Source organism: Phyllostomus hastatus, unplaced genomic scaffold (genome assembly GCF_019186645.2).
Source record: "Phyllostomus hastatus isolate PE091 unplaced genomic scaffold, TTU_PhHast_1.1 phas_contig_80, whole genome shotgun sequence".
NCBI classification, from domain to species: Eukaryota; Metazoa; Chordata; class Mammalia; order Chiroptera; family Phyllostomidae; genus Phyllostomus; species Phyllostomus hastatus.
Genome location: NW_025333960.1, coordinates 15,064,223 through 15,077,778, shown reverse-complemented (window position 1 = coordinate 15,077,778; position 13,556 = coordinate 15,064,223). Strand labels below are relative to the sequence as shown.

The window sequence follows — 13,556 nt, the reverse complement described above, 5'->3', positions numbered from 1 at the left end:
TTGGCAAATATGTTTTCCCATACAGTTGTTTCTCTTTTTATTTTGATACTATTTTCTTTAGCTGTGCAGAAGCTTTTAATTTTGATGAGGTCCCATTTGTTTATTCTTTCCTTTATGTCCCTTGCTCTAGGGGACATGTCAGTAAAAAAGTTTCTGCATGAAATATTTGAGATTTTCCTACCTACATTCTCCTCTAGGACTTTAATGGTGTCATGTTTTATATTTAAGTCTTTTATCCACCTTGAATTTATTTTTGTGTAAGGTGTAAGTTGATGCTCAAGTTTCATTTTTTTGCATGTAGCTCTCCAGTTCTCCCAACCATTTGTTGAAGAGGCTATTTTTACTCCATTTTATGTTGCTGCCTCCTTTGTCAAATATTAATTGACCATAGAGACTTGGATTTATTTCTGGGCTCTCTGTTCTGTTCCATTGGTCCATGCACCTGTTTTTATGCCAGTACCAAGCTGTTTTTTTTAATATATTTTATTGATTATGCTATTACAGTTGCCCCACTTTCCCCCTTCACTCCCCTCTACCTGTACACCCTCTCCCACCCATATCCCCCCCCTTAGTCATGTTCATGTGTCATACTTATAAGTTCTTTAGCTTATACATTTCCCATACTATTCTTACCCTCCCCCTATCTATTTTCAACCCACAATCCATGCTACTTATTCTCTGTACCTTTCCCCCTCTCTCCTCCTCCCACTCCCCTGTTGCTAACCCTCCATGTGATCTCCATTTCTGTGGTTCTGCTCCTGTTCTAGTTGTTTGCTTAGTTTCTTTTGGTTTTGCTTTAGGTGTGGTCGTTAATAATTGTGAGTTTGCTGTCATTTTATTATACGTGTTTTTTCTTTATCTTCTTTTCTTAGATAAGTCCCTTTAACATTTCATAAAACAAAGGCTTGGTGATGATGAACTCCTTTAACTTGACCTTATCTGAGAAGCACTTTATCTGCCCTTCCATTCTAAATGAAAACTTTGCTGGGTAGAGTAATCTGGGATATAGGTCCTTGTCTTTCATGACTTGGAATATTTCTTTCCAGCCCCTTCTTCTCTGCAAGGTCTCTTTTGAGAAATCAGCTGACAGTCTGATGGGAGCTCCTTTGTAGGTTACTGTCCCCTTATCTCTTACTGCTTCTAGGATTCTCTCCTTCATTTTTACCTTGGCTAATGTAATTATGATGTGCCTTGGTGTGTTTCTTCTTGGGTCCAACTTCTTTGGGGCTCTCTGAGCTTCCTGGATTTCCTGGAAGTCTATTTCCTTTGCCAGAATGGGGAAGTTCTCCTTTATTATTTGTTCAAATACGTGTTCAATCTGTTGCTTTTCCTCTTCCCCCACTGGTACCCCATATAATTCGGATGTTGGAACGTTTAAAGATGTCCTGGAGGTTCCTAAGCTTCTCCTCATTTTTTTGAATTCTTATTTCTTCATTCTTTCCTGTTTGGTTGTTTTTTTCTTCCTTCTGGTCCACTCTATTGTTTTGAGTCCCAGTTTCCTTCCCATCACTATTGGTTCTCTGTGCATCTTCCTTCATGTCTTTTATGGCAACCTGCATTTTTTCATGTAATTTGCGCCCAAAATCAACCAATTCTGTGAGCTTCCTGATCACTAGTGTTTTGAACTGTGCATCTGATAGATTGGCTATCTCTTGGTTGCTCAAAAGGATGAGCCCTGGGGCATTGATCTGTTTTTCTGTTTGTGACATGTCTCTCTCTCTCTCTCTATTTTTTTTTTTTTCGGTCTGGTCGCTCCTGTTACGGTGAGGGGCAGAGCCTTAGGTGCTCACCAGGGCTGGGCACCCCAGTGGCTAGATTGTGACGTTGTATGTGGGGGCGGGGGCAAGAGGGAACAATGGTGGTAGCTCCATTGTTCTGGGACCTCAGTCCCTTCCCTGGGATCCTGGGTTGCGAGTTCTGCCTTGGTCCACAATCGCCGCCTCACTGGGCCCGCCAGCTGCCACTTGCGTACTCAGGGTCCACCCACTGCGAGCTTGCACTCCCCAGATGCCTTATGCGCTCCTGGTTGCCTTATGCACCCAGTTCTCCCTGTTCTCTGTGCGCCTGCGCCCCCTCGCCCAGCTGCTCCTCTCCGCCCATCCTACCGGTCTGGATTAACGGGTCTACTTCAACTTCTTGGCTGTCTGACTTCCATTCAGATAAATTCTCTGTCAGTTCTGGGTGTTATTCTGCCTCTAAATTGTTGTTCTAATCTTGGTTGTGCGTGGAGGTATGGTGCATCCACCTATGCCTCCATCTTGCCGGAAGTCCAGGCTGTTTTGATTACAATGGCCTTGTAGTATAGTTTAGTGTCAGGTATTGTGATCCCTCCTACTTTACTCTTCTTTCTCAAAATTGCAGCAGCTATTTGGGGTCATTTATGATTCCATATAAATTTTTGAAGTGTTTGTTCTATGTCTGTGAAATAAGCCATTGGTACTTTAATAGGTATTGCATTGAATGTGTAAATTGCTTTGGGTATTTGCTAAATTTTTGTGTCCATTTTGGATTCTTCTTACCCTTCAACACTCTCTTAATACAATTTCCACAGCATAAAGTGTGCCATATGTGTAGACTCCATGTTTTAAAACGAGCGGCCTCCCTCCTGGAGCCCTCTCCTCCTGACCCAGTCTGGACTGCTAACTCTCTGGACTTGCTGTTAGGCTTCCAATCCGAAACTTCTTCAATGCCATCCTAGAAACTCTTTGAACCTCTTTCCTGTCTGAGACCCTACAAGTTTCTTTCTTTCATGGTTTACTCCCTCTGTTCCAGTGAAATGTATTTTCCAATAGTTTTTTTAAGAAATGGTGCTTGAGAGAGAGTTTTGTTTTATTTAGAAGCATTGCATGTCTGAAAATGTCTTCATTCTAGTCTCATAATTGACAGACTTTTTTGACCAACTATGGAATTCAAAGTTAACAGTGATATCCCTTCAAAATTACAAGGCATTGTTCTCTTGTCTCCTAGGTTTTGACATTGTGTAGAAGCCTGATGATCCTCATTGAAGTCACTTTTAAAAATGTTTTTCTCCTGAAAGCTAGTAGGATCTTCTTTTTGTCCTCAGTGTTCTGAATATGCCTTGGTTTGGATCTTTTATTCAATAATTGTGCTAGGATCTTTCATCTTCTCCAGTTCTGAGAAATTGGATATGTATTTGATAATTCTCTTCTTACCACCTCATCATCCCTACATGCCAGTTTTTCTCGGGAAAGATTTCTGGGTTAACCCTCTAATTTTCTTTTTCTTAAAATTTTATTTCTTGCCCTGGCTGGTGTAGCTCAGTAAATTGAGTGCGAACTGGGAACCAAAGTGTCCCAGGTTCAATTCCCAGCCAGGGTACATGCCTGGGTTGCAGGCCATAACCCCCAGCAACTGCACATTGATGTTTCTCTCTCTCTTTGTCTATCTCCCTCCCTTCCCCTCTAAAAATAAACAAGTAAAATCTAAAAAAAAATTATTTCTTGATTTGAGAGAGAAAAAAATATTTTCATTGTTCCACTTATTTACACATTCATAGGTTGATTCTTGTATGTGCCCTGACCAAGGATTGAACCCACAACCTTGGTGTATCTAGATGATGCTCTAAGCAACTGAGCTACCTGGCCAGAACTGACCCTCTATTTTTTTTTAATTCTTTCTATTGTTCATCATTTTTGCCTTTTTGTCCACCTTCTGAAAATCTTCTTGAGTTTGTCTACCAACTCTTTCATTGAATTTTCTTTTTTTTGGCAAGTATGGTTTTAATCAGCAAAGGCTCATCCTTATTCTTTAAGGTCCTTTTTATTTTTATTTTTTTACTTTTTAAAAATATATTTTATTGATCATGATATTACAGTTGTCCCATCCCCCCCCCATCTATTTTCTACCTACCATCTATGCTACTTATTCCCTATACCTTTACCCATTCTCCCCCCTCCCCCTCCCTGCTGATAACCCTCTGTGTGATCTCCATTTCTCTGCTTCTGTTCCTGTTCTAGTTTGCTTAGTTTGTTTTTGTTTTAGGTCTGTTTGTTGATAGTTGTGAGTTTCTTGTCATTTTACAGTTCATGTTTTTGGTCTTCTTTTTCTTAGATAAGTCCCTTTAACATTTCATAGAATAAGGGCTTGGTGATGATGAACTCCTTTAACTTGACCTTGTCTGGGAAGCACTTTATCTGCCCTTCCATTCTGAATGATAGCTTTGCTGGATAGAGTAATCTTAGATGTAGGTCCTTGCCTTTCATGACTTGGAATACTTCTTTCCAGCCCCTTCTTCTCTGCAAGGTCTCTTTTGAGAAATCAGCTGATAGTCTTATGGGCACTCCTTTGTAGGTAACTGTCTCCTTTTCTCTTGCTGCTTTTAAGACTCTTTCCTTCTCTTTAATCTTGGGTAATGTGATTATGATGTGTCTTGGTGTGTACTTCCTTGTGTCCAACTTCTTTGGGACTCTCTGAGCTTCCTGGACTTCTTGGAAGTCTATTTCCTTTGCCAGATTGGGGAAGTCCTCCTTCACTATGTTTTCAAATAAGTTTTCAATTTCTTGCTCTTTCTCTTCTCCTGGCACCCCTATGATTCAGACGTTGGAACGTTTAAAGTTGTCCTGGAGGTTCCTAAGCCTTCTTATTTTTCTGAATTCTTGTTTCTTCATTCTGTTCCAATTGCATGTTTCTTTCTTCCTTCTTCTCCAAACCATTGATTTGAGTCATGGTTTCCTTCCTGTCACTGTTGGTTGCCTGTACATTTTGCTTTATTTTACTTTGCATAGTCTTCACTTTTTCCTCTATTTTATGACCATACTCAACTATTTCTGTGAGCCTCCTCATTACTAGTGTTTTGAATTGTGCATCTGATAAGTTAGCTAACTCTTCATCGCTTAGTTATATTTTTTCTGGAGCTTTGATCTGTTCTTTCATTTGAACTATTTTTTTGTCTTGGGGGGTCTGACACATTATATGGTGGAGACTTAAGTATTTTCCAGGGAGGGGGAACCCATTTGCTGCATTGTGGCACTGTCTGTGGGATAGGAGTCCGAGAGGAAACAATGCTGCTTGTTCAGCTCTGCTGGTTTTCAGTTACTTCCTCTGCTACCCCCAAGCAAATTGGGTTCTTCTGATGCTGATTCCAGAGTGGGTGGTTTTGTGTACATTCTAAGACCCTGTGGGTCTCTCCAACAAACTCTCCTGTAAGTCTGGGAGTTTCTTCTGCTGCTGCAATCCTCACAGGTTTTTATAGCCAGAGGTTTTGAGGCTTTATTTCCCTGCACTGAAACCCTGGGTTGCATGGTCTGTCTTGCTCCCCAGTTGTTCCTCCTGGTTTATCCACTTGCAAATGTGGGACCGCCTAGGTCTGCCAGCTACCACCTCTCCTGATCCGCCAGTCTCCACCTTGCTGCCTGCCCGTCTCTGCTCCTTCTACCAGTCTGGATGAATGTTTCTTCTTTAATTCCTTGGTTGTCAGACTTCCATACAGTTCAATTTTCTGTCAGTTATGGTTGTTTTTTGTTTTTAAACTTGTTGTTGCCCTTCTTTTGGTTGCGTAAGGAGGTACAGTGTGTCTACTTATGCCTCCATATTGGCCAGAAATATTAAGAAGATCCATTTTATACCAATCTTTTCTTGCATATTGGATAGTGACTTCTGTTTCTTGGAGGGATAGCCATGTTTATTTCTTGCATTGTCTGTTTCTCCAGAGTTCCTTTTCACTAGTTGGTTGGATGATTTGTTTTGGTTTTGTCTTTCACATTAAAGGCTTTCCTTGCACTTCCGGTGATCTTGACTGTGGTTCACATTTGAAGATGAGGCAGAGATAGGGTTTCGTGCCTATGGGCTTCACTATGGAGTCATTTAAAAAAAATCTTCACTCAATAACGCTTAGTAATTTTAGAGAGAGAGGAAGAGGGAGAGAGGGAGGGAGGGAAGGAGAGAGAGAAAAATATCAATGTCAGAAACATTGATTGGCTACCTTCTGTATGCACCCTAACTGGGGACTGAACCCACAACCTAGGTATGTGCCCTGACCAGGAATCGAACCTACAAACTTTTGATGCTCCAACCAACTAAGCCACATAACCAGGATTATGGAGTCAGTTTGAAAGTTCCTCCTGTCACTGACCTGCAGTAGTAAGTAAGTGTCTTGGAAGCTGAGCAGGGAAAAGGGACTGAGAGTCTCCTAATTTAGTGTGTAAACTGACTTAGTGTTTTCAGACTGTTCTTTGTCCTCCACTGTGGCTGGTGTTCCATGTCTGGAATCCGTCTGCCTGTTTCTCTGTCTAACCCAGCTCCGCTCAGCCAGGGTTCCAAAGACAATTAGGCCTGATCCATTCCACTGATTGGCATGAATTAACTTCTCTGCATCTGGAATGGTATTAGCGCTGTACTAACTTTGGGAGAATTAAGAAAGTAATCAATCAGAAAGTGATCACTGATCTACTCATTCTTTGACGGGCTTAATTCTCTCACGGAGCAGTGGTCAGGAAAGGCTATTTGAGAAATCATCTCCCTTTGGGGTGGAGGTAGATGAGCAGCCTGGCTCTATGGGCAGAGAGGAGCATGTGTTTGATATGCTGTAATTACCTTAGTGAGTTTTAAAACAAAACTAGACAGTGAGTCAAAATGCAATCACTGATTTTGCCGGGATATAATTCTATAGCGTGGAACCTGGGCATTGCAGGCACCATAGGTGCCTGAGGAGCAGGGGTTGACTTTTGAGGGTGGTATCCAGCCAGTTCTGGTTATTTTTAGATGCCCTGTGGGCCTCTACAGGAAGGCTAGTTCCAGGAACGTACACATTGAGGAGAGGGCGGCAGTTTCCTGGCTGTGTCACAGTGCCATCCCAAGAGGACAGGAAAGTGTGAATCAGAAGGTTCCTCTGGTGGAAACCCCCTCCGCTGGTGACTTAAGGATGTGGTGAGAGGCCAGGGGTGTTGCTGCTCTTTTGGGGCCTGCTCTTGCTGTAGAGGTGGCCCAAGCTCCCAGACACCTGCTTGGGTTGCCTTAGCGTCTGTACCCAGGAGGCCCTTAGCTTGTGAAGCCATCCACTGTGACCCCAAAACTAGCTTGTTTAAATGTAAGGTTGCCTGTGGCAATAGTAATTTCTTTCAGTAATTTGTGGTTACATCTGTGCTATCATTACGCAGTGAAATCGGAAAGGTTCCGGTGCTGGAGCCAAGAGCGGTGTTGTTTTGGAGAGTGCAGCCATCATGCAGGGAGGCTGAAAACCCCCTCCCCGGGCAGGGTGCCTTCCGCTTGTCTTCTCAGTGGCTCCCAGGCCACCTGCTTGACAGGCTGCTCCTTCCGAAGCTGCAAGGCAGGCTGTCCCCATACAGTGGCGGCTGCTCCTGTCCCTGGCATAGTGTCCATGACTTTGTTGGTGCAGGTACAGGGACAAACCCCGCAAGCGTACGCCTTCAGTCTCACACAGGGGCTGTGGCTGAGCCTTCAAGCCTGAAGTTCTTAATTCTGTGTATTTCTTTCCACTTTCCAAATGCTCAGCGGAGGAGCCCTCAGAAGCGCCCCCGCCTCCACCCCAAGAGAAGCCCCCACAGCTGACAGAGGTCCCCACGGAGCCATCTCTTCCGGAGCTGACCCCTCCGCCACTGCCAAGGCCCAGTTCTCCCCCACCTCCTGAGGACCACGGACAACAGCTGCACACGGGCCAGCAGCCTGTTCTGCCCAAGAGACCCCAACAGCCACTGCCCCCACCAGTGTGGCCTGGCTGGACAGGGCTGCCTGGCTCCACTGGGGACTTTATGGAGACTGGCGAGGCTGGGCCTCCAGGGAGGATGGGCGTGTCAGGGAGGGGCCTGCCCCACGGGGTGGATGGCCAGTCTGGGCAGGTGCCCGTCCCCAGGACAGAAGGCTTCGCGGGAGCACCAGGTGAGGCTACATGGAGGTGCAGTCTTAGTCTCAGGGGCCCACTGCAGGGGCTTTGTGGGTTCATGGTTCAGCCTTGAGGGTGTGAGGTCCAAAACTTAGTTCTCTAAAGGTGCTGACATCCTGAGAGACCAGTTCGTGCTAATTGAACCCCCAGAGCCTGGGCCCCTCCAGAGTCAGTGCAACAAGTTATACTTAGATTGCCCCATGGGCTGGAATCCTGAGGCCCCAGGGGAAGCTCACTGATCTTCCCAGCAGGAAGTGTACCTGGGAAACCAAAGGTACACTGGGAGCTTGTGTAGCAGCAGAGACAGCCACACCTCTGAGTGAGGAAGCTGGAAGGTTCTGGATCAAATCCCAGTGCTGTCATTACAAGCGTTGGGACCTGGGCCAGCCTCCTAACCCGAGGTTCAGCTCCATCGCCTGCAGAGTGAAGACAGTAGTAGCACCTCAGGGAGCTTCTGTGAGGATGAGGGGAGAAAGCCTAGTTCGGTGCTTGGCTAGAAGGTGATCCATGCAAGGTGTGTCAGCTCCACTGGGAAGTGAGAGGGGTCGGGGGACACTGTTGGGTAAGGGCAGGGGGCGAAGGAAAGGGGAGTGAGCATTTGTGGGGACCCCCCCCACATCAATTTCTCACAGCTCTTCTGATGGCACTGTGAAGTTATTAGTTCTATTGATAGATAAGGAAACTGAGGCTCAGGGCTATGACATGTAAACAAATAATTTTCTAAGCAGTTTGTTTTCTATTAGTTTCATGTATCATGGATAATTATACACTGTTGGGCTATTGTCTGTCCATGCATCCATCCATCTAGCAATCTCTCCATCTTTCCATCCATGCATCCATCCATCCTTCCATACATTCACCCAGCAATCCACCCATCCACCCACCCACCCATGCATCCATGTGACAAGCACTGCATCCAGCCTGCTGGGGGTGAAGCCTGTGAACAGACAAAGCTCCTAGAGGACAGGCATGGGAGTTGGCATATGTGAGTCTATTCAGTCTGTGGACTTCTCCGCCCTGGCTTGATTGAGAAGCCCTAGTGCGTCATCTTTTCCTCATATACCCTCATCCAACTACCCTCAGGGCATCCTCCCCTGTCCAGGGATAAGTGGGTTAGTGAGGAAGCAGGTCCGGCAGATGCAGCTGTTTCTGGGGAGGTGGCTTGGAGTGGGTGCCTTTGCTCTTTACCCATTTAAAAAAATAGTGTGAGGGGCAGGGAAAGAGGAGATATGAAAAATGAGGTGCTGCTTAGGATTTTGTTTGATATTCCATTCCCATTTTGTTTTTCAGGATACCCCAAGTCACCTCCAATAGCCGCCCCAGGTAGGTCTGCCAGGGGAGCAGAGCAGGAGGCCAGATCTCCTTGGCAGCCTCTGCCCTGCGTGTCCTTCCTCCCTGCTTCGGGCTGTTAGTGCGGGTGTTAGTACTGGGCCCCGGCCTTCCCTGCCGCCAGCTGTGATCACGGCCTGTGCTGACCGCCACGGGGGAGCCTCTGCCAGGCTTGCTCCCCAGAGAGGGTCAGAGCCATGCTGAGGACAGAGTTTTCCCTTGAGCATGATCCCAGCTCCTGGAGTTCCCTGAGAGGACCACTGGGTAGACCTAAGCCTGGTGAGGCCCTGAGCAGCTTCCTGAGGGACCAGGTTTTATTGGTTCTTCAATAAGTAAGCCGCTCCCAAGATTATTTCCATTATCCACTCCTTGTCCTCCCCCCCACCAAACACACACAGTGTCTCTCAGGCACGTCTGCTCCAGGCGAGTGCCTGACCAACCACCAGCTCAGCTGTCCTCACTGTTGATGTGACAGGGTGGACTGTCTGGCTCTCGGATGGTTTGTGTCCCTGGGTGCACACTTGAAGGCAAAATAAAATGGTGAGGCTGCTTCTCAGGACAGGCACACAGGCCTTGACTTCCTAGGCCCCAGCCCCACCTGCCTGTGAACACCCTCGTCCTTTCTGTTCCAGGGGTTCCAGTGCCTTCTCTCGTGTCTTTCTCTGCGGGGCTCACCCAGAAGCCTTTCCCCAGTGATGGGGGTGTTGTCCTCTTTAACAAAGTGCTGGTCAATGATGGGGACGTGTATGACCCCAGCACTGGTAAGTCTTGAGGGGCGTGCTATCTGGGGCTCTGGGGTGGGGGAGCCACACTTGGGGAGATGCCCCAGCAGCTGTGGGCACCCGAGGGTGCAGTTGGCAATGTGTTGGTCCCTGCTCTGGGTTTTTGTGAGGAGCTTGCAGGCTGCAGGCGGCTGGGTGTGCCGTGATATTTCTGGTCAGAGTAGTGGCCCTCAGCCCTCGCCATGGGAATTGTCCATGTGACTGTAGATGGTTAGAAAGGCTCTCCCAGCTGAGGCCATGGGCAGGCTCCTTTTCTCAGTGTCATCCTCACACCCTGGGACAGGACAGGCTGGAGTCACCCTGCCTCCTTCGGGAAGAAGCTGTGGTTTATGAACAGAGCCAAAAAAAGGGACGTTTCCTCCAGGAGGGTGGCCCTGTGTGTAGGGTCTCCTGCTCTGAAACAGAACCACTTTAGCTGCCTGGATCTGCTGGTGGCACCCGGACTGTCCCTCAGCCCCGGAGAATAGAGGAGACAGAGGTCACCATAGGATACTGTTGCTCAGGCCTCCTCCTTCCCGCCGGCCCACACCTGAGCCTTGGCTTCTGTCCTCGGGGACCAACATGGCATCTGGTCTCCAGTGTAAAGGGAAGGCAAGTCAGTCACGGTGCCCACCACCTGGCCCACTGTGTTGCCCATCAGCAGCCCCGGGGGAAGAACAGCTCCAGGTGTGCCTGGGACCTGTGCCGGGCATAGCCTGAGGCAGGTGCTGAGGCTCCAAGCAGCTTGGGGAGAGGGGTCTTTTCCAAGGAACTCGGAGACCTCTGACAAGAGGCCGGTCTGTCAAGTGCCCCAGACTGAGGGGCCCATGCAGGTCCTCCCAGGGGCTGCGTGCGCATAATGGCTGGTAGATTTCTAGAAGACCACTGGAAGATGGAATAGTTTCTTCTGGGCAGTTTTTAGCCATCACCCCCATGTTTGCTCTGCCAGCAGGCTAAATCCCACCTGTTCTTAGGACAGTGCTAGGGAGCATAAAAGTCACATGCAGAACCTGGAAAAGCAGAACTCCAGGGCCTCCAGGCTGGCTGGAGAGACGCTCAGGACCCTGTGTTTCTAAGCCACTCCTGAGGCTCAGAGGCACGCAAGCCAGGGTGTGAGTAGTGCCCTTTTGCTTTCAACTCAAATACAGCTTCCACCAGGGCCCCGACTCCATGCTGCCGTGGTGATGGGGACAGCTTGTCAAGGCAGGTCAAGGGATCTCTGCAAGCAGGAACGGTGGCCCACACTTCTCCCATGATGTCCAGCTCAGAACATCTCTTCAGTGGAGCAGGTCTTCAGTAAAGGAAATCCTGGGTGACCCTGAGGGGACACAAAGGCCACGTGCCCAGAGGGCCAGGGCCGGGTCTGTCCTCTTGGCCCAGGTACCTTGGGAGAGACTCCAGGGGCTTTAGCTATTAAAAGCTGGGGAAGGGAGCCGAGTGGCCTGGATTTTTCAGGGCAGAGGGCAGAACCAGCCCCCCGAGATTTCTTTCAGTTCTGGGACCTCCATTCTGTCAGCTCTGAGCCTGTGGTCCATGTTTCAAGTGTGCTCTCCAGAGCCCAGGGAAAGTGGCTGCTATTGGCAGCATTTCATGTGGGCTCTGACTCTTCTGGCTGTGGGGCCACCTACTACTGCTTTGTAATGGGTACATCTACAAACCTTATTTCCTCTTCCTCATGCTGCCTCCACGTCTCGAACTACCACTGCCCTTGCTCTTCGCAGGCCCAGGACCTGTGGATCTTTGGCGAGGTGAAAGTCAGCTGACTTCTACCTGTGAATGGATGACACCTGTATAATGGTCCAGTGCAGGGAAACGGGCTCCTCCACGGGAGGAGAGCTGGTCATGGTTTTCCCTGGGTTGTAACAAGCTTTATGGGATTTTGGGGGCCCTGCCTCCTCACAAGGCAACTCAGGAGTTTGTGAATATTGTACCCAGCAGCCAAGCTGTGAGGCTTTTTCTGAATTGGCTTTGGGGTACTTTCAGTGGAGAAAATTCCCAAGAGGCAACCAGAATCTGGGTGGCTGCTGCCTCCCCACTGTATCTCTGCTGAGTAGGGAGCAGGGAAGGGGTGGGGCCTCCATCCTGCATCTTCGTCAAGCATGGGCAGTGCACCTGGCACTGCAAAGGCTGGCAGATCCAGTGGCTGGAGATGTTACAGGGACTGAGCTCTCTTCCAACAAGGCCAGATGGTTCTCTCTGCACCATGCAGAGCACTAGTTTCTCCTAGGGCCGCTACAAGTGTAGGTGAGGTATGTTAATTATACCACATGCTGGCGGTTTTGCAGTATTTGCCCTCTTCTGAATGTGACAAGCATTGGACAGGGGGTTCTCGCAATGAGGACTGGGTCAGTGGTAGAGTGGTTCATGTTAAGGGGGGTCATTGGGTGATTGTGGGTGGGCTCTCTCCTAGGAGAATTGATACTTGTTGCAAAGGGCTGTGAAGGTGTCACATGAGCATGGGTATCTGCCTTCTTCCACCCAGGGATCTTCACAGCTCCATACGACGGGCGCTACCTGATCACGGCCACCCTTACTCCTGAGAGGGACGCGTATGTGGAGGCTGTCCTGTCGGTGTCCAACGCCAGTGTGGCCCAGCTGCACACAGCTGGCTACAGGAGAGAATTCCTGGAGTATCACCGGCCCCCTGGGGCCTTGCACACTTGCGGGGGCCCAGGAGCGTTCCACCTCATCGTGCACTTGAAGGCAGGGGATGGCGTCAACATCGTGGTGACTGGGGGCAGGCTGGCTCACACAGACTTTGATGAAATGTACTCCACATTTAGTGGGGTTTTCTTATACCCTTTCCTTTCCCACCTCTAGGGCAGTGGGAAAAGGAAAGGGGAGAGTTGTGAGGACTGGAAAGCTTTAATATATTCACTTTATCTATGTAACTGGAGCACTGGTCTAGTTTTCTGTCGACATCCCACCACCTCTCTCTGGCTTTGGAGGCCACAAGACCTTAGAGATCCCAGCAGGCAGCAAGGAGTGAAACACGCGGCCACCAACGTCTGTCTCTCCCACAGGCCTGCTGAAGAGTTGGACACACCCCTGCCTATGAGCCAGGTTCTCTCTGCATTTTGCAATCCCCATCTCTGCCTTTGCCCCAAGGGGCCTGAGCTCAGCCCCCAAGGTGCTGCCTTGTAGGCCTAGGCCGTAGGATCATGTCCCGCTGACCGAGAAGGGGAGAGCTGCTGGCTGCTGGCCAAAACTGGTACCTGTGGCTACAGTCTTTACCAGGGAGCAAGTCGACACCAAATGTCTTTGTGTTTATTTATACTGCATGCCGGAGAGAAGTTTAAACACTGAAGTGGCACGTGCCACCACATAGAGACCTGGAGGTTACAGTCTGGGCTGTCCCAGGTTTGCCTCACCACTGCTCACCTGGGCCTCTGCGCAGCCGCGAAGAGATCCAAGAGAGACTGTTTGTACTGTTTGTGTAGCTTGTTGGGCTCCTTGAATGACATGTACAATTTAAGTGCAAAGACAGGGAGTGTCAATAAAGATGTAAAACCACTAAAACACTTCAAGTTACTTCAATCTGGTTCCTAATGGATTGAGAGTTGTTGCTAAAAAGCTAACTATAGAAGGGTAATTGCCTTTTTTTTGAT

At 48.4% G+C, this 13,556-nt stretch overlaps 1 protein-coding gene across 1 annotated transcript in view; it reads left to right on the top strand.

Annotated features, from left to right (window-relative positions):
* EMILIN2 (elastin microfibril interfacer 2) overlaps window positions 1-13,556 on the top strand; it is a 58,836-nt gene extending 45,280 nt beyond the window's left edge. Inside the window, exons 5-8 of the mRNA XM_045850444.1 lie at window positions 7,471-7,854; window positions 9,149-9,181; window positions 9,820-9,948; window positions 12,431-13,556. Coding sequence (XP_045706400.1) covers window positions 7,471-7,854; window positions 9,149-9,181; window positions 9,820-9,948; window positions 12,431-12,768 — 884 coding nt within the window. The 3' untranslated portion in view covers window positions 12,769-13,556. The remainder of the gene's footprint in view (window positions 1-7,470; window positions 7,855-9,148; window positions 9,182-9,819; window positions 9,949-12,430) is intronic.